Source organism: Pongo abelii, chromosome 11 (genome assembly GCF_028885655.2).
Source record: "Pongo abelii isolate AG06213 chromosome 11, NHGRI_mPonAbe1-v2.0_pri, whole genome shotgun sequence".
NCBI lineage: Eukaryota > Metazoa > Chordata > Mammalia > Primates > Hominidae > Pongo > Pongo abelii.
In genome coordinates, this window is record NC_071996.2 from 64,101,831 (window position 1) to 64,122,085 (window position 20,255).

At 35.3% G+C, this 20,255-nt stretch overlaps 1 protein-coding gene across 6 annotated transcripts in view; it reads left to right on the forward strand.

Annotated features, from left to right (window-relative positions):
- The first annotated feature begins 226 nt into the window (after window positions 1-226).
- SLC4A10 (solute carrier family 4 member 10) overlaps window positions 227-20,255 on the forward strand; it is a 365,731-nt gene continuing 345,702 nt past the window's right edge. For 5 of the 6 annotated variants that reach the window (XM_063712834.1, XM_024243567.3, XM_054549395.2 and 2 more), the window contains exons 1-2: window positions 235-293; window positions 3,387-3,840. In XM_063712834.1, the coding sequence (XP_063568904.1) occupies window positions 3,793-3,840 (48 nt within the window). In that variant the 5' untranslated portion in view covers window positions 235-293; window positions 3,387-3,792. Of the gene's footprint in view, window positions 294-3,386; window positions 3,841-20,255 lie in introns of all 6 variants that reach the window. The other variant, XM_054549397.2, reaches the window with a different exon arrangement.

Genomic DNA, 20,255 nt, shown 5'->3' on the forward strand with positions numbered 1-20,255 from the left:
AATAGGCAGTCTTACCCTTTTTCTTAATGGTTAAGTGCCACCATTTTTAAGCTGTCAAGAAAGCATTTTTGGTATTTCTTGAGTTGGTCAAATTCAACAAAATGCTTTTGTATTGACCCTTGAACAACAGAGGTTTGAGCTGCGTGGATCCACTTATATGTAGATTTTCTTCTACCTCTGCCACCCCTGAGACAGCAAGACCAATCTTCCTCTTCCTTCTCTTCCTCAGCCTACTCAAAGTGAAGACAATGAGGATGAGGACTTTATGATGATCCACTTTCACTTAATGAACAGTAAGTATATTTTCTCTTCTTTATGATTTGCTTAACACTTTCTTTTTTCTAGCCTACTTTATTGAAAGTATATAAAACATATAACATATAAAATATCTGTTAATTGACTATTTCTGTTATTATTAAGGCTTCCGGTCAACAGTATTGTAGCTGAGTTTGGGGGTAGTCAAAAGTTATACACAGATTTTCAACTGCTCAGAGGCTTGGTCCCTCCAACCCCTCCAACACTAATAGTTTTAATACAAACTTTAGTCAACTGTATTTGGCAAGGGTCAACTGTATTTGACAAATCTTCATAATAATGCTTTAAGTTGTTGAGAACATTTGTATAGGTCTCAAGGGATAAGAGATACAAAGGAATGAAACATAAATAAATGATGTAAATAGATGCATTTTTGTATGTGAAAAATAGTAATTTTTTGAAATATTATTCTTGAACTGGTAATATTACCACTAACATAGTATTACTGTTCAGAATATATTTCTGAACTCAATGCAACCTAAAATTTAGTTATTTTATGTTAAAAAGGGCCAAAGCAAAGAACTTTGAGATCTAAGCCAGAAACTCAATACCACCAGGACTGAAAGTGTTTTCTTGAAATATCAGTGTTGGCAATACCTTTAGAATCCAGTGTTTTCTTCCAATACAATCAATACTAGATGGTCTTTTCTCTAAGATAAACATTATATGAATGTGCATATTTTAACACCAGGGGCTTAAAATAGCAAAAGGAGGTAGGAACTGAAAGTACATTGAATCCATGCTGACTTGCTTACTTAAGGGATTAGTAAAATTTGAGGTCAGCAAGAGTCCGAAGATACACGAGAGATCAAGGAAGGAAGCACACCATGGTGGCTGTATTCCTTTCCTACTGGTCACAACCTGGGCAACTGGACAGGAAGGTGGCTCTTCTGTTTAGTACTTTCTGTTATTCCTCTGTCTGTGCGGTTGGCTTGTGGCCGATCCCTACTTTTATTTCATTCTTCAGAGAGGAAAATTCCACTTTAATATTGCTGTGTATGACAGGAAGTAGCATAGTACTTCACACATAGTAGGACTGACTGAGTGAAAATCAGACTATTGTCTCATTCCGGTAGGGTGTCTGGAACATTTCGTTCCTTGGATAAATTCAGTCTTGCAATACTTTAATGTGATGATTGAAATCATTGCTGTCAAATTGTACTAATAGAATCTCATTGGATTTCTAAATAGGAGCAGGCTAAACAGGAACCTATTTTTATAATCTCAGATCCAAGGAAACTTTACTGTAGTGGAAAGAGCTCCAGACTGGAAGAAATATAAAATTTACCTGGGACTACTTCTTCTCCTCACCCCCACCAAGGACATATCAGAATCTCCAAGGCAGATAATATGTAGTTGAGAAAAAGTTGTTCATGCAATTTGTATTTCCTGTTCCCATGTTTCTCTTCACTTTCTGAGTTTGAAAATCAATGGAGAAGTTGAGCTGTAAAATTCTATGATTTTGTTAGTAAAAATTCCACTACCTACTGATGATTTTCTTCCTAGGAATTATTAGTTTTATACCTATCTTCTTCATTGGGACTTATTTAGTATGTGGATGCATTCTGTCAGGTCATGGGCATTAATTCTCATATATTCTATTAGATAGGTAGCAGATTAAATGAGGATCATTTTCTCCACTTTGTTGTGCTAGGCTAGTATTTGACATCTTGGATCAGAGAACTTTAGATACATAGGCTTTCTTGATCTTTAGAAGTAGACTGTCTGCTGTTGCAACCCTGGCTAGGTCCTATTATATTGGCACAAATAGTAGCTCTGTCATATCGTAAGCTCTCAAGCAATGGTTGTTCCAGCAAAGTACCTTTGTGGTTTAATAATACACAGTTTAAGAAAATATTGTTAAAAAGTAATTTTAAATACAATTTTACTTTTATTTTGGCTTTTGGAATTAAGGGCCAGACTTTTTCTTAATTATATTTAAATTAACTTTGAAGAAATATAAGTGGAACAACATAGGCTTCTCAATGGGATAGAAACAATCTTTCTAAAGTGAAGTTATTATTTTTATTATAACAAATTGTTTGTGGTTGTTGATTATGGTCATTTGAATGGGAAGGTAGCTTTTATTCATCAGTCTGTGGTAGAAAATCAAATTGACCCCAATATCAGTAAATTCCTAGTCAGATATCTTGTTATTTAAACCCTTGGTATCAACTCAGTATGCTATGCACAAAGTAGCCACTTAAATATATTAATCATTAGGGTTTTAAAATAAATGTTTTCTTATAAAAATAATAGAAGCTTGTTGTAAAGAATTGTATTGAGAAGGAAAGCAGATAAAAGGTATCCATAATTCCACCTGCAATGAGCATTATGGAAAATTTTGGTGTATTGCTTAAAATAGTTTAATATTCATTCCTGATTATTAAAGGTTTTAGAATCTGGTAAAGTTATTCTTATTTAAGATAAACTATGCTAATAATTTTTAGTCACCCTCTTTTAATCCCTGAAAGTTCTTTATTACTCTTCATTTGTAACCTCCATACACTTAGTCTGGAGTTCAGTGATATATGGGCTTCATTACTTAAAATACTCTAGATCTATAATCAGTTTTAGGAAATATGTGTAGTCACTTGATGATCTTCACCAACTACTTCTTCCTACAAAAGAGCATGTCTTTTCTTCTGTGGATTATTTAAATAATCCCCTACCCTATTTTGTTGAGACTTTTAGACAAAGGGATATATTCTCGTCAGATTCATTGTCTTTTCAAAGTGCTTTAGTATCTTGATCATTCCTACTATCAAAATATTTTCTTTCTCTGTCATTTTTGTTGGGAAATCATAGAAAAACATATACTTTACTTTTAACAATGTGTGACTTACCTAAGTTTTTCACTTTTAAAATACTGAAAATATCTGTTCAATCTTATTGAGTCAACAGTGACTTAAATGCTTGATTTTGTTGTCGTTGGTGGTGAATATTTCAGCCTCACTAAGACATGCTAATATTAAAGTCATCTTATCTGTTTTAAAAGCCCCCAGGTACTCAGAGCGGAACACCTAGTAAACCTTATTTACATCATCTTGCTTGAATTATGTCTCCTATAGGGTTCTGAGAATGAAGCGAGTTACCTCAAAGTGTCAAAATCAGACTGATTTGGTTGGAGGCCAACTTGGACTAGTCTATATGAAAAGTGAGCATCTTAGGTGAGATTCTTAATGCCCATTAGACTTGTAGCATTGCTTGCTGTATTTTATACTAGTAGCCAGGTGTGGGCAGTGATACAGGGCTTGGGGGATCTATCTTACCGGCCCAGGGATCCAAGGCATTCAGTGCAAAACCTGGCCAGCAGCCCGAGTGAGTAGGAGCCATGTGACTCTGGTGAGTTGGAGTGTGCAATTGCCTCCTGCTTCAGAGCTACCTGATCCGAATACTAAGCAGAGCGAGTGTCGGGCTTGTAAGACACTGAAGACACTGCAGAGCAAGGTGCTTATTCCAGAGGCGTTACAAAACATGGAGATTAAAGACCAGGGAGCCCAAATGGAGCCGCTGCTGCCTACGGTAAGAGACAACCTGCTGTCACATAGATTAACCGCGTTTGCTGCAAAACCTGTTAGGCAAGTGGTCTGCTAGCTAGGTGCAGCGAGTGTACTTTTAGGGTGGTGGATAGCTCCTACGACATATGGACAGGGGTCTCCTCCCATCTTGGGAGACTGAAATGCATAAAGCAAAGCACACGATTCTCCCCCCCTTCTCAATATGGATGCACTACGGTGATGAAATGTCTCATGTTTGCTGCTGTTTGAAGAAATGGCTAGGTTTTAGCAGCAGGGGCAGTTATGTGTCTCTCTGCCTGCCTGTTACTGCTTATCTCTCTGATTCTCAGGCTGTGTGCTGGTTTAAGCCCTTGCAAAGAAGCCCCCTTTTATCATGTTTAATCCCTGTCGAATTTCCTCCCCCTGCCTCATCCCCAGGCAGTGAGGTGAGGGAATCTGCTGCTGTTGCAGCTCTAGAGATTTAGTCTCCACAGAAACCAGGGGAAAGAACAGAAGGATCGTGTGTGTGTGTGTATGTATGTGTGTGTGTGTGTGTTCTGTCTCTTTCTCAAAGGGAAATGTGTCATGGTTTTTGTACAAAGAAGGTATGCATTTTTGGGGGACAGGCACACAATTCAGATTTGAATATTAGAAAGGTTTCTGAACTGTCATTTGGTAATAGCCCATCTGTTTATCTCTGGGTTCTTAAGCTGTTTCCCTACATTTAATTTTTGTGTAAGTGATTGATTTGCCTATCCTCTCCACAATCTCTCTGTCTGGCTCGCAGACTTTGGAGATCTTCAGGCAACATCTTTTTCAGTCTGGAGCAGCTGCTGTTGCTGTGTTTAAGAAAAAAAGAAAAAAAAAAACCCCAGTATTTTCTTGATGCAACAGAGATGACAGTCATAGCTTCCAGCCATCTATCAGTGCTACCACAGCAGAAATCCCCTCCCTGCACCAAACCAGACGGAGGGGCTGTTTCTCAGCTCCCTGTTACTAAGGTTGGTGACCCACCTTGCGCGGAAGGGACTGGCGGTGAGCTGTCCATTTCCGAGTCCATTCCTAGGTTTTCAACAAAATGCTTCCGTAGGAGGAGTGGGCAAATTCTGGGCCACTGTATTTTCAGGGCCTTACCTCTCCTGCCGGGCTCACATGCTGCAAAAAGATTCCAGTTTGCATCCTCGGAATCAACTGTGGCGACTGAGCATGCCCAGTTCTCTTGCGGACGCCAGGTTTGAGCAGGGAGGGAGCAGAGTGATGGGAAGAATGCAAGGAGTTACCACCAAGAATAGAGTCTCAATAGAGGACAGGGGCAGTGTCGGGGTAGGGGGCTGGAAGAAAGGGTACAGGAGAAAGAAGATTGTCAATTACCCTGTCTGCCTAAAAGTAGGGATATTTCTTTGTGGCATCAAAGTGGAGTTATAAAAAATAAGTGTAAAAGATTTGTCCATCTTCCCAAACTTGAACAAATACATAAATTAGGATTCTGTTAGTACTCAGAATAAATACTGTTAAGAATACCAGGGAACTCTTGTTCCCTGGATGAGAGACAGGAACTATACACAGGAATCGTGGTATGTGGATTAGGGAAGGTTTAGGGAAACCCCCAACCCTTTTTTTTGGCTGGTGGTGGGGGTGGGGTGGGGTGTTGGAACCTGTCCTAGAAAAGCAGGCTAAAGCCAGTTTGATGTGGCTTATGGATTGTCACTTGTGGGGAACAGTTAAAGGGTTTAGGACCAAATGAGGATTAACTAGAGGAATTTAAAAGAGGATGACATTACTGGGCTAGATGGGCAAGCAATTTATAGCTTAAAAGAGCAGAGAAAATACAAGTCTTTCCAGAAAAGAAGGTCTACAATACATCTGATGGAAATTTTCGAAGGCCAGAGTCAAAAGTTTGCAGTCATGGGGTTAATGGTCAGTACAAAATAGTGACAGTTTAATGGTAAGAGAGAATCATATTAGTAGATCATTACAAGAAAAACACGCCTGAGGGGCTAGAGAGGATGCTGAATTACTGGTCCAGTTTTATACTTGTATAGCAACTCCTGCAGTTGCTTTTATGAAAACCCTTTTTTGTTTAGTTTTCAAAACAAACATGTTATGTAAAGCAGATTTTATTGTTTTCATTTTCAAGGTGAGAAATTGAGGCACAGGGAGTCTGAATAACATGTCTAAGATCACCCAGTGATGAAACCAGGACTAGAATTTAGGTCATCTAAAACTAGTTCAGAAATTTTTTTAAAAATTCAATATTTTTTACATTACATTCTTAACCAGCCTTAACATGATCAGTTCCTGGACTGAAGTTTTTATGCTTGGAAGAGAGCTCTGGGCTCTGTTTTAGAAAATTAATCAGACGACTTTGCAAATAATTTTGTGAGAGACAATATAGCATAATATGTAGAACGCAGTCAAGGCCCAACACTGCTATTTATTTGTTATATGATATTGGGAAAGTTGTAAGTCATAGTTTCTTCAACTGAAAAATGAAAAGGGAATGTTATTATATATCTCTTGAGTTTTGGAATAAGTTAAATAACTTATATGAAGTTCCTGACATTTAGTAAGTGTTCGATAAAACTTGCTATTGTCATTGACAATGTTGCTGTAAAATGAATATATTATTGCTATATTCGTCTCAATGTAGATACTGAGAGGATGTATAGGTTTCAGGTTTTTATGAGAAATGGCTTGTCAGTACTTTCTACCAAGAAGGAAAAGTGGAAAATGGAGAACTGGAAAAGACTCTTCATAGTGGAGGTGGGAGGTGGAGTTTTTTAGTTATAATTATGAAAACTTTGCAGTATGTTTGGAGAGCCAATTGGACAGGCATTAAAAGCCAAGATTAGATATGGGACAGAAGCAGTCAGAAGTAGAAAGGTAGAGAAGTGAAAGAGAAAGAAAAATAAGAATAGATAAGTATGTCAAATGAGTGAATGTATTAATCCTGACTCAAGTGAAATGGAGGAACAGATTCTCATTAAGCCTCCCAGGGTTTACCTCCATTTAGTATAGTATATATAAAGTACATTTGAAGGATATGGGCAGAGGAGGCCTAGATATGTTTCTCTTTTTTTCCCAGTCCTTCTTAGGAAGATTCAATGATAATTTCCTTTTGCTGGACAAGCCATCATTGCATTTTGTAGACTCTAATCACTCCAAGGGTTAGGGCGTTCACTCTTGTTGGCTAAGTGTATAGTCTGGTTTTGGTAGCAACTGACTGTTATGTCTGAAGTTACAGAAAAATTGTGTCAGAAAGATGTATTCTCTTAAGTGCCTACTGTTGGCCAAACACATTCTTGGTGCTGGAGATGCAGCAATAAATAAGGCAGGCAAACACCCTATATATGTGAAACCTCACACTCCAGCTAGACTAGAAATAGGACTTGATTTAACTTTTTAAGAGACTGCTGCTTTCTCCTCAAATATTTAATAATTGTTATAACCTCTTTGATATGGATATATATGGAGAATATATGTAACAGTAATAATGGTGATATCATTTTAGTAAGAATGGAATTAGCCTTTTAAAAGTTTGAAGCCCGATATTTAGGATTGCATTATGATTTCACATTTTCCTTTGATATTCAATGTTGAATTTGCTTTTAGGAGTAACCTAACAATTTAAAAATTATCAGGCCATGGAAGAAGCTTCCAGCAGAATATATAACAAATATTTTTATCTCATGACGTTTAATCTTGGGTGATCTACAGTGAGTCCACTTTGGATCCCTTCTAAGATTCTGATGTCTGAAAAAGGACTTAAGTTGAGCTTACTCATAACATTTCCCTAAGGTATAAAACTACGGTATAGTTCACTTTTAAAAGGTAATTTGATGATATAGGATAGATGATTGGATTTAGTACTTTTAGAAAATGCTAATTCCATATTTCCAAGTGGCCCAGTTTATTGAATTGTTTCATTTGTGGAAAAAAGTTATAAAAAGTCTTTAATATTATTAAATCAGGGAAAGGAAATGGGACTAAAATGTCAAAGTAACAAAAAGAGCACATGGATTGGCTAAGTAATATTGTTTTTTCTATTCAATTTGAATTGAAATTTAAATTATAATCTGAGTTTAAAGAAAACATACTCACTACACCTTGTAGTCAGTAGGAAGCAAAATGCAGTATAAGAAATTAATCCCCATTTCTACTTTCATGATTTGAATTGTTACTCTAGCATGGTGAGTGACTGTAGAAATAAAATATGTGTATGGAATGCTAAGGTTGGGAATGAGTGGTAGAATCTGAAGGCTATAGGTATTGAGTTTACTTATTTATTAATATTATGTTTATGATAAAAATATTGAGATCAGATTAGGAAGTGGGCTAGTTTATGATGAAGAGTTAGAAAATATCTGGGCCAAGGTCTGGAACTCAAATAGAGTCAGAGAGCATGGTCAGAATACAATGATACTTCCAATATATCATTTCTTTCTAACCTGGAATGATGGTTGCTTCAGAGGTCTAAACTGGGCATGAATAGATTGAAGTGTATTACGATGTACCGCAAGTAAATGGAGAAATGTGGATGCCACTCTCAGCCCTTCTGTGAGAGAGACTTCAACTCTTCCTTTCCCATATCACACAGGACACATGACAATGATCATCTGACTTCCTGTGAGGACACCATTGTCAATCTATACAGTAAATATTAGTTAAGTTTTATGTTTTATTTTTAGGTAAAATAAATTTAGATTGAAGTTTTAATATATTCTCGCACCACAAACAGTTGTCTCAGATACTCTTTGGGGTGTACTACTTTTTTTTTTTTTTTAGAAAAAGGGAATAATTTGTGTGTGTTGCATCTTTTATGGAATTTTTTATATATATATATATTAGTAGGTCTTATTTTTTAGAGCGATATAGGTTCACAGCAATATTAAGCAGAAGGTACAGAGATTTCCCATATATCCCCTGCCCCTTACACATACATAGCCCCCCCATTAACAAGATCTCTCACTAGAGTGGTACATTTGTTACGGTTGATGAAACATTATCACCCAAAGTCCACAGTTTGCATTAGGACTTGGTGTTGGACATCCTATAGTTTTGAACAAATTTATAATAACATGTATCCACCATTATAGTATTATACAGAGTCATTTCACTGCCCTAAAGATCCTCTGTGCTCTGCCTATTGATCCCTTCCTTTCCACTAACCCCTGGCAACCACTGACTTTTTTACTTTCTTCATAGTTTTGCATTTTTTAGAGTATTATATAGTTGGAATCACAGTACATAGCCTTTTCAGATTGGCTTCTTTCATTTAGTAATAGGCATTTAAATGTTTTTTCATGGCTTGATATCTCATTTCTGTTTATCACTGAATTATATTTCATTGCCTTGATGTACTACAGTTTATTTATCCATATACGCCCTGAAAAATATCTGGGTTGCCTCCAAGTTTGGCATTTATGAATAAGTCTGGTATAAACATCCATGTGCAGATCTTTGTGTGGACATGTTTTCAATTTCTTTGGGTAAATACTAAGGAGTGTTATTACTGGATTGTATAAGAGTATTTAGTATTTTTAAAAACTGCCAAGCTGTCTTTAGTAGTGGCTATACTACATAGTATTCTCACGAGCAATGAATGAGAGTTCCTCTTGCTCCACCCACTTACCAGCATTTGGTGTTGTCAGTTTTCTATATGTTGTTGGATTTGATTTGGTAATATTTTGTAGAGAGTTTTTGCATTCATGCTTATGAGGGATATTGGTTTGTAGTCTTCTTTTCTTATAATATCTTTGTTTGGTTTTGGTATTAGGGTGATGGCCTCACATACTGAGTTAGGGAGTGTTCCTCCTTTCTATTTTCTGACATAGATTGTTTTGGAAGGTTATTCATTGTTGACACCATTATTTTTAATAGATAGATTCATATATATTTTGACCAGAGGATTGTAGAGATCAACTGGAGTCTAGATTTTAGACTGGCTCCTTAATTTACGGATGATGGAACTGGACATCAAAGACATAAAGAGATATATTTAAGGGCATGCTACTTATGATGCTAGTTAATGGCAGAACTCAGCCTAGAGTCCAAATCTCTTGATTATTCATTTATCATTCTTTCCACTATTATATAGTCTCTATTACTAGCATAACATCAACAGCTGAGTTTCAAATTAAAATGGAAATTAGGCAATGTTTGTAAAGTAATAATAGATATTGTCTCAGGCTCATGATAGGTACAAACATCTGTAATCCTCATGATAATCCTGAAAAGTTGCTAATGTTTTCCAGCCTTGCAGATGAGAAACTGAGGTCCAGAGATTTGTATAAATTATCCAAGTTCACATAGCTAAGAAGTGCTAAGCTAGGATTTGAAAATATTTTATCTAGTTAATAAGTAACTTGTCTCCCTTAAGGCTAATTAAACAATAAAAAAGAATCCCGTTATAAAATGAGCTTTCACATCTTCCTCTCCAATAAGATATGAAAGTACTCTGATACAAGGTGCTATAAAATGTCAGGTTTTTTTGCCCACATATTTCATGATTCCATTTATATGAAATGTCTAGAATAGGCAAATCCTTAGAGACATAAAGTAGATTAGTGGTTGCCAGGACCTGGGATGTAGGGGAGAGTTAGGAGTGACTGCTAATAGGTACAGAGTTTCTTTTTGCAGTGATGGAAATGTTTTGAAATTACGTGGCGGTGATGGTTACACAACACTCTGAATATACTAAAAACCAATGAACTGCACACTGTAAAATGGTGAATTTTATGTTATGTAAATTTTATTTCAAAAAATTGTTTTAAAAGTAAGTTACTGTTTAGCATTATCATGAACAAGGAGAAGGCCAAGTATCCAAAAAATGTTTTTATCAGTTACATTTATATAAATTAAGAAGAGGGCAAATAAAATATTCACAAAATAAAAATAACTTCCTCCCCCCACAAGAAATTCATTACCACAAATTTGATTCTGTTTGTCGAGATAATGCTGAGATTTGTCAGGGTTTCAGGTTATTTGCAGACCTAGAGGTCTTGGAATATATCTTCAAAGCTGAGTTAAGAGAATATATGGTGCATTTTATGTACCAGAGAGAGAGAGAGCTATTTCACTTGAGTCACACTGTATTTAGATATCTAATTTCTTATGGCAATATTTTGCAGTTTTGTCTTAGTGTAAATTTCTATGCAATACAGCAAGAATAACACAAAAATTGCAGAAGTGCCATTTATATAGTGGTTCCTACATTGAGCTTAAATACCAAATTCATGTTGAATTCCAAGTAGCTCAGAACTCGAGAGGTGCTCTCAGAAGATGAAAATGGAGACTAATCTACAAACTCAGTTGGATAGAGTGAGGATATATTATAGCTAAAGACTCTTCGTATAGTTTTGAATTAATGACAAAGTCCCTGTACCAACATCAGCAAGACTTGCTCATTCATCATGAAAATTATGCTCTAAGGATCTAATAAGCAAGTTTTTAAGGCAGAATTTTCCCATTGCATATTGAATGTGCTAGGTTGCTGGAGTGCCTCCAACATTTATTTGTAACTCCACTTGTTCTTGCTAATTCTGGAAAACCAAAATAATTTAGAGAAGGCTATTTCTTTCTAGTGTCTTTTTTCCCCCTTTTGACTAATAAGGCTTTGATATCAAAGATGATGACCTAGTCAAATTTCAGAAAGCAAGTGACATAAAAAGTAGGTATATAACAACTACCAGATGGGATCAAAACATAGCTCTGCTTAGGAAGCACATTTCGTTATTGTTAGATCCATACTGCTTTTTTTCACAAAGTGGTGAATTTCTGTTGATATTTAAGGTTTTCTGGGAATAAACCTCTCCAAATGCTTCTGATTTTCTCAGATATATGAATGTGGTTTAAAAATGAAAAAAAAAAAAAACCTACCACATACACACAAGAAACCCAACACAGAGCCAGCAGCAAGACACACCCTTAAGGTATAATATAATTTGTTATTTTAGTGCATAATCATGTACTTTGTAGTATAACTTTGTGATATAAATGTCTGTTAAAAACATGTCATATATAATTGACAGAACACTTACAGTAAATATAAAAATTTGGTATTTTTTTCCTAAACAATGGAGTTATTGAAAACCTTACTCTCGAGGACCACCTGCATCAGAATTGTCAGGAGGGCTAGTTATAAATTCAAGTTCCGGGCCTTATTTAAGCCTACAGTCTGAGAATATTAAAGGATAGTACTAAGGAAACCAGCATTAAAAAAACCTCTAGGTGATTCTCATGTACATTAAAGCTTGAAAATTTTTGCCTTAAATATCAACAAAATAGAAAAATCATCATATATTTTTAAATTATTTTAACCGTAAGAATGCTGGGAGACTAAGTTTTGCCATAAAACAGCCTTTTTAACAATAAACCATAATGGGCTAGAAAATTAAGTGCTTATTTACTTATTTAGCATATTACCTATTACTTCGCAATATTGTGTATATACATGTATATATACCCTGATGATTTCAATTTATGATGGCTTGCTTATGATTTTTCAACTTTACCAGGGTGCAAAATCTATGGACATTCAGTATACTCCTCAACTTTCCATGGTGTTACCTCTGGATAAACCCATTGTAAATGGAAAATGCCATATATGGAAGATGCACTTTCAATTTATGATATTTTCAGTTTAGAATGGGTTTACCAGAGCATAACTCCATTGTAAGTTGAGTAGCATCTGTATGTAAATTATTTTACTTAAATGCAAATACATATAACTTGTTGCCTCAATCAGTAGCTAGATTCTTGAAAGCAGCTTATTTTAGATAATTTTTGTGCTGCTCTCACAGAACCAAGTGCATAGAACTCCTTGTTAAATACATCATGAGTAATAGATTAAGCAGCAACACTAGCAGACACTAATTGTTAAGAGTTTGGACATTGGAGTTGGAAAATTCTAAAAGTTTCAGTTAGGAGGTGTGTCAACTTTGGCAAGTTATCTAGGTTTTCAAAGTCTTACTTTTCTTACCTATGAAATAGGAATGGTAATAATATATCTATCTCCCAGGTTTGTGAAAAGCAATGAAAAAAATACATATTATATCATTTAGACTAATGACTCAGTAATAGTAGCTATTATTCTTATTCTTGGCTTAATAGTTTTCCTTTTGAACGAAAATCATTACCTGATATGCACAATTAATTCAGTCCTTGATTCAATAATGCTTACTCAATAACTCGATTTATCCATTTGACAGTAATATAGAAGTATGTCAATAATATAAATTGATAATTATAATACAATACAATCCTTTTTCTAATTATAAAATTAATACTTGATTTTTAGGATCATTTGGAGGGCATCAAAAGTAAATATAAACTAATTTTGTCATGTTTTAGCTTTTTATTTTGAGACTATTTTTACTCACAGAATACTTGCAAAAATAGTACAGAATTCCCATATCCTTTTCATCCACCTTACCTTAACTTTCTAAAAACTTTCTAAAAACTAGAAAGTTAACATGGATACAATTATATTAACTAAACTACCATATTTGAATATCACCAGTGTTTTCACTAATGTCCATTTGCTGTTCTAGGATACAATTCAGAGTACCATATTGTGTTTAGATATCACATTTCTTTAATCTCCAGTTTGTGACAGTTACTGAGTCTTTTTCTTTCATGACCTTGTCACTCTTGAAGTGTACAGGTCAACTTTTTGGAGATTATTACTCAATTTGTGTTTGAGGTTTTCATAGTTAGATTGAGGTTATGCATTGTTTGTCAATAATACTGTAGAAGTGATGTTCCATTTTCCTTTCTTTATACCAGGATATACATATCTTACTTCTCGTGACATTAACTTTGATTATGGAGGTATCTTCTGTTTTTTTCCCATTGAAAAGTCAAAGAAGTTTCCCTTTGTAATAATATATTTGGGGAGATACTTTGAGACTATGTGAATATCCTATTTCTCCTCAAACTTTTGCACATTAATTTTAGCACTCATTGGTAAATATTTCCTGTAGCACTTATGGAGGTGTCTGCCTCATGACTTTTTAAAACTTTTATTCGGTTTTTAATAGACACATAATAATTATACATATTTATTTTGTAAGTATGTATGGTATGATGTTTTGATACAAGTATACATTGTATAATAATCAAATAAGGGTAATTAACATATCCATCACCTCAAACACTTATCTCTTTATTATGAAAACATTCAAAATCCTTGATTTTAGCTATTTTGAAATGTACAATACATAAGTGTTAACTGTAGTCACTGTACTGTACAATAGAATACCAGGACTTATTCCTCCTATCTAACTATAACTTGGTGCCCATTAACCAACCTTTACCCATCATTCCCTTCTCCCTACCTTCCCCAGCCTCTAGTAACCACTATTCTATTCTCTACTTCTACGGAAACAACTTTTTAAGATTCCACATATAAGGAGACTTCGAAAGGTTTGTAGAAAAATGTAATTAAAAGATAAAAATAAATTATAAACTTTATTTCTCAATATAAGCTCTATCAAGTTCAAGACACTTTTGTAAGTGATGATACCAGCCATTTAATTAATCCCTAAAGAACCAAGGGTCTTGGGAATTTAACAGTGTCAATGCAGTCTTTCTTTTACATTAATAACTGAAGAAAAATGGGTGCCCTTTATGTATTTTTTTTAAGATTCACACAAAAAAGAAATTAGAATGAGCCAAATCAGGACTTTAAGGTGGGTGCCTAATAATTTCTCATTGAAACTCCTTCAAAATTGCCCTTGTTTGATGAGAGGAATGTGTAGGAACATTGTTGTGGTAGAGAAAGACTCTCTGGTGAAGATTTTCTGGGCATTTTTCTGCTAAAGCTTTGGCTAACTTGCTCAAAACACTCTCATACTAAGCAGATGTTGTCATTCCTTGGCCCTCCAAAAAGTCCACAAACAAAATGACTTTAGCATCTCAAAAAACCGATGCCATGACCTTTGTTATTAATGGGTCTGCTTTTGCTTTGACTAGACCATATCCTCCTCTTGGTAGTCATTACTTTGATTGTGCTTTGTCTTCAGGATCATTCTGGTAAAGCCATTGATTCCACTTGCTTAAAATTTTAATTGAAAGTTCTGCACTTGCCTGCAGATAATTTGGGTGCAGTGATTTTGGCACTGTTTTAGTTGAAAGTTTGCTAAACTTTAATTTTTCAGTCAGAATTGAGTAAGCTGAAGTATTGGTTATAGCTGTGGTGTTGGCTATTGCTTGTGCTGTTAATCATTGGTCCTCTCCAATTAGGGCACAAACAAGATTATTTTCTCCCTTGAAAATTGATATGAATGGTCTGCCACTGTGGGCTTCAACATTGTTTCTTCCCTTCTTAAAATGAGTTATCCATTTGTGAACTGCTGATTTATTTTGGGCATTGTCTCCATAAAGCATCGATGATTTCACCATTCTTCCACTCAGGCTTCACCATAAATTTGATGTTTGTTCTTGGTTCAATTTTAGCAGAATTTGTGTTGCTCTGATATGGGCTTTTTTCAAACTCATGTCTTATCTTTCTAGGTGCCTCTAGATACTCGTCAGACATGTTATAACAAGTTAGTATGAGTTTATTTTGGTGCAAATTTTTTTGAAATTCATGCAAATTTCTTTATCATACACATTTTCTGTGAACTTTTTGAAGACCCTTTGTATAAGTGAGATCATGCAGTATTTGTCCTTCTGTGCTGGACTTATTTCACTTAACATAATGTTCTGTACGTTTGTCTATGTTGTAAATGACAGGATTTCATTCTTTTTTTGTGGCTAAATAGTACTCCATTGTGTGTGTATATTACATTTTTATTTTTATTTGTGTTATTTGTTGTTTATTTACCATTTTTGAGTTGGAGTTTCATTCTTGTTGCCCAGGCTGGAGTGCAGTGGCACGGTCTCAGCTCACTGCCACCTCTACCTCCTGGGTTTAAGCAACTCTCCTGCCTTATCTTGCTGAGTAGCTGGGATTACAGGCGCCCGCCACCATACCTGGCTAATTTTTTTTGTATTTTGAGTAGAGATGGGGTCTCACCATGTTGGCCAGGCTAGTCTCGAACTCCTGACCTTAGGTGTTCCACTTGCCTTGGCCTCCCAAAGTGCTGGAATTACAGCCACCATGCCTGGCCTTTTTATTTTTTTAAGAGACAAGGTCTTGCTCTGTCACCCAGGTTGGAGTTTAGTTGTGCAATCATGGTTCACTGCAGCCTCAAGGACCTGGGTCCAAGTGGTCCTCTCACCTCAGCATCTTGAGTAGGTAGGACTACAAGTGTGCACTACCATGCCTGTCTAATTAATTTTTAATTTTTTTATTTTTATTTTTTTATTTTTTTGTAGAGACAGGGTCTCACTATGTTGCTCAGGCTGGTCTTGAACTACTGGCCTCAGGCAATCCTCATGCCTCTGCCTCCCAAAAGCACTGGGATTACAGGCGTTCATCACTATACCTGGCCTACATTTTTATTTTTATTATTTTATGTATATATATATGTATTTTATGTATATATATATATATAGAGAGAGAGAGAGAGAGAGAGAGAGACAGAGTCTCACTCTGTTGCCCAGGCTGGAGTGCAGTAGCACGATTCTTGGCTCACTGCAACCTCTACCTCCCAGGTTCAAGCAATTCTCCTGCCTCAGCCTCCCGAGTAGCTGGGACTACAGGCGCCTGCCACCACTCCTGGTAATTTTTTTTGTATTTTTAGTAGAGACAGGTTTTTACCATGTTTACCAGGCTGGTCTCGAACTCTTGACCTCTGGTGATCCACCCACCTCGGCTTCCCCAAGTGCTGTGATTACAGGTGTGAGCCACTGTGTCCAGCCTATCTGGCTTACATTTTTAAATCCACTCATTCATTGATGGACACTTAATTTGACTCCATGTCTTGGATATTGTGAATAGTGTTGCTGTAAACATGGGAGTACAAATATCTCTTCAACATATGGATTTCATTTCCTTTAGATATATGGCCAGTAGTGGGATTGTTGGGTCATATGACAGTTCTATTTTTAATTTTTTGAGGATATTGTCCATAATGGCTGTACAAATTTACATTCTCACCAATTGTGAGAAAATCACATTCTTGCCAGCATTTGTTTGTTTGTTTTCTCTTTTTGACAATAGCCACTTTAACTGGAGTGATATCTCATTGTGATTTTGATTTGCATTTCCCTGATTGTTAGTGATGTTGAGCAGTTTTTCATATGCTAGTTAGTCACTTGAATGTCTTATTTTGATGAATGCCTAATCAGATCTTTTGCCCATTTTTAAATTAGATGATTTAATTTTTGCTGTTTGAGTTTCTGATTTAATTTTTTGCTATTTAATTGTTTGAGTTTCTTATAAATTCTGGATATTTACCTTTTGTCAGATGCAAGGTTTGCAATCATTTTCTCCAATTAAGTTGTCTTTTTGCTCTGTTTATTGTTTCCTTTACTGAGCAGAAGCTTTTCAGCTTAATGTAATCCCATTTGTCTGTTTTTGCTTTTGTTGCCTGTGCTTTTGAGGTCTTATCCAGAAAATCCTTGCCCAGACCAATATCATGAAGCATTTCCTCGACGTGTTTTCTTCTAGTAGTTTTATAGTTTCAGGTCTTACATTTAAGTCTTTAATCCATTTTGAGTTGATTTTTGTATATGGTGATCCATAGGGGTCTAGTTTCATTCTTATGCATGTGGACATAGTTTTCCCAGCATGATTTATTGACAAGGCTTTTTCCAATATGTGCTCATGGTGCCTTTGTCAAAAATCATTTGGCTGTAAATATGTGGATTTGTTTCTGGGTTTTCTATTCTGTTTCATTGATTTATGGATCTGTTTTTATACCAGCACTATGATAGTTAGGTTACTATTGTTTTGCAGTATATTTTGAAGTTAGTTAGTGTGATACCTCTAGTTTTCTTCTTTTTGCTCAGATATCTTTGGATATTTAAGGTCTTTTGGGTTTCCATATAAAATTTAAGATTTTTTATATTTTTGTGAAGACTGTCATTGGTATTTTGATGGGGACTACATTAATTCTGTAGATTGCTTTGAGTAGTATGAGTGTTTTAACAATATTAATTCTTCCAAATCATCATCATGGGATATGTTTTCATTTGTGTCTTCTTCAGTTTCTTTCCTAAATGTTTTATAGTTTTTATTTTAGAGATCTTTCATCTCTTTGGTTAAATTTATTTATAGGTATTTCTTTTTTTTTAAGATAAAAAAAGACAAATTTTGAGCTAGACCAATTAAGAAAAAAAGAAAGACAAATAAATAAAATCAGAGATAAAAAAGGAGACATTTCAACTCATGGTCTAAGAAACACAAAGGATCATTATCAACAACTATACAACAAAAAATTGGAAAACCTAGAAGAAATGGATAAGTTCCTAGAGACATACAACCTGCCAAGACTGAATCATGAAGAAGTGGACAACCAGAACAGACCAATAACAAGTAATGAGATTGAATCAGTAATAAAAAGTCTCCCATCAAAGAAAAGTCCAGGTCCTAATGGCTTTACTGCTGAATCCTTCCAAACACATAAAGAACAAATACGATTCTTCTCAAACTATTCCAGAAATTGAAGTGAGGGGAAATTTTTCCAAACTCATTTGATAAGGCTAGCAATACCCTGATACCAAAACCAGACAAGGACACAACAAAATAAGAAAACTACAGGCCAATATCCCTGATGAACATATACATAAAAATCCTGAACAAAATATTAGCAAACTGAACCCAGCACATCAGAAAGATCATTCACTACAATCAAGTGGGACTTATTTCAGGGATGCAAGGATGGTTAAACATATGTAAATCAATAAATGTGATACATCACATTAACAGAAAGAAGAACAAAAACCATATGATCATCCCAATAGATGCAGAAAAAGCAATTGATAAAATTTAATATCCCTTTGTGATAAAAACCCTCCCAAATTAGGTAGAGAAGGAACATACCTTAACACAATAAAGGCCATATATGGCAAACATACAGTTAACATCATACTTGAATGGGGAAAAGTAGAAAGCTTTTCTTCAGAAATCTAAAACAAGATAAGGATGCCCACTTTACCACTTTTATTCAACATAATTCTGGAAGTCCTAGCCAGAGCAATTAGGCAAAAGAAAGAAATAAAGGTCATTTAAATTGGAAATGAGAAGTCAAAAATTGTCCCTGTTTGCAGACTACATGATCTCATATATGAAAAACCCTACGCACTTCACCAAAAAACTGTTAGAGCTAGAACATAAGTGCAGTAAAATTGCAGAATACAAAGTCCAAAATGCTAATTAGTAGCATTTTTATATGCCAACAGGAAACTATCTGAAAAATAAATCAAGAAAGCAATTCCATTTATAATAGCTCATGGTGACTATTTCTCTTATTCTTTCTGCATTTAGATATTGGTTATCTGTGGAGAAGAGCTGTTACTTCTCCATTTTTTTATTCAATTATTTATTTATTTCAGTAAGGACTCAAAGGTATTTATTGTATTTTCTGGGTCGTAGTCCAGTACTTTGTTGCTCAGATTGTTTGATTGTTTCATCTGTGGACATTGAGAACTCTTTCTCAATGAATTCTCTCAATTCAGGGCTCCCATGTTCTTTTAGCATGCTTCCATCCTTTTGTGAATGCTCCCTTACAGTCTGGTACCACAGAGTTTTTCAACATCGTCTTATATTTTCCCTGACTCCACTCTGGAATGAACCACGTCATTAAGGAGCTGCTGGGCTAATTTTTGAGGCTATCTATAAGTATTGTTAAAATTATTTCCAGAAAGATTGTATACCAGTTTTCACTTCCACTAGAAGCCTCAATGGTATTTAACAAACTTTGTCAATTAACTCGATAAACATTTTACTAACTTTCCTTTGTATTCCATTTACAACTTTGTTTGCTATCAGTATTTCTCTATGAAGTAAGCGTTCTCTTTTTTTCCTTCCTTCCTTCCTTCCTTCCTTCCTTCCTTCCTTCCTTCCTTCCTTCTTTCTTTCTTTCTGAGATGGGGTCTTGCCATGTTGCTCTTGCTAGAGTGCAGTGGCTGTTTACAGGCATGATCATCACAGTGCACTGCAGCCTCCGAATCCTGGTCTCAAGCTATCCTCCTACCTCAGCCTCCCAAGTAGCTGGAACTGCAGGCACACACCACCCTCCCTGGCCTGCTTTTTCTTTTTTCTTTAAAAATCACAGCTCAAATGAAACATTGAACTATTTGAAATATTATTTAATTTAGTTTACCAGTAGGTGAATTTCATGAGTAACAAGGTATTACTGAAATGCTTGTGTACCTGGCTCCCTTGTACATTATAAGGTATAAGGTATAAGTCTCCAGCCTCATCATTACAGATCCTCTCTAGATACCATTTTGGCCATGACAATTTTCAGTCTTTGAATAATGAATGAAACGGTTCGTTTGCTTCCTCAAAAACGACATTCTTTTTTTTTTTTTTTAGTTTTTAAGAAC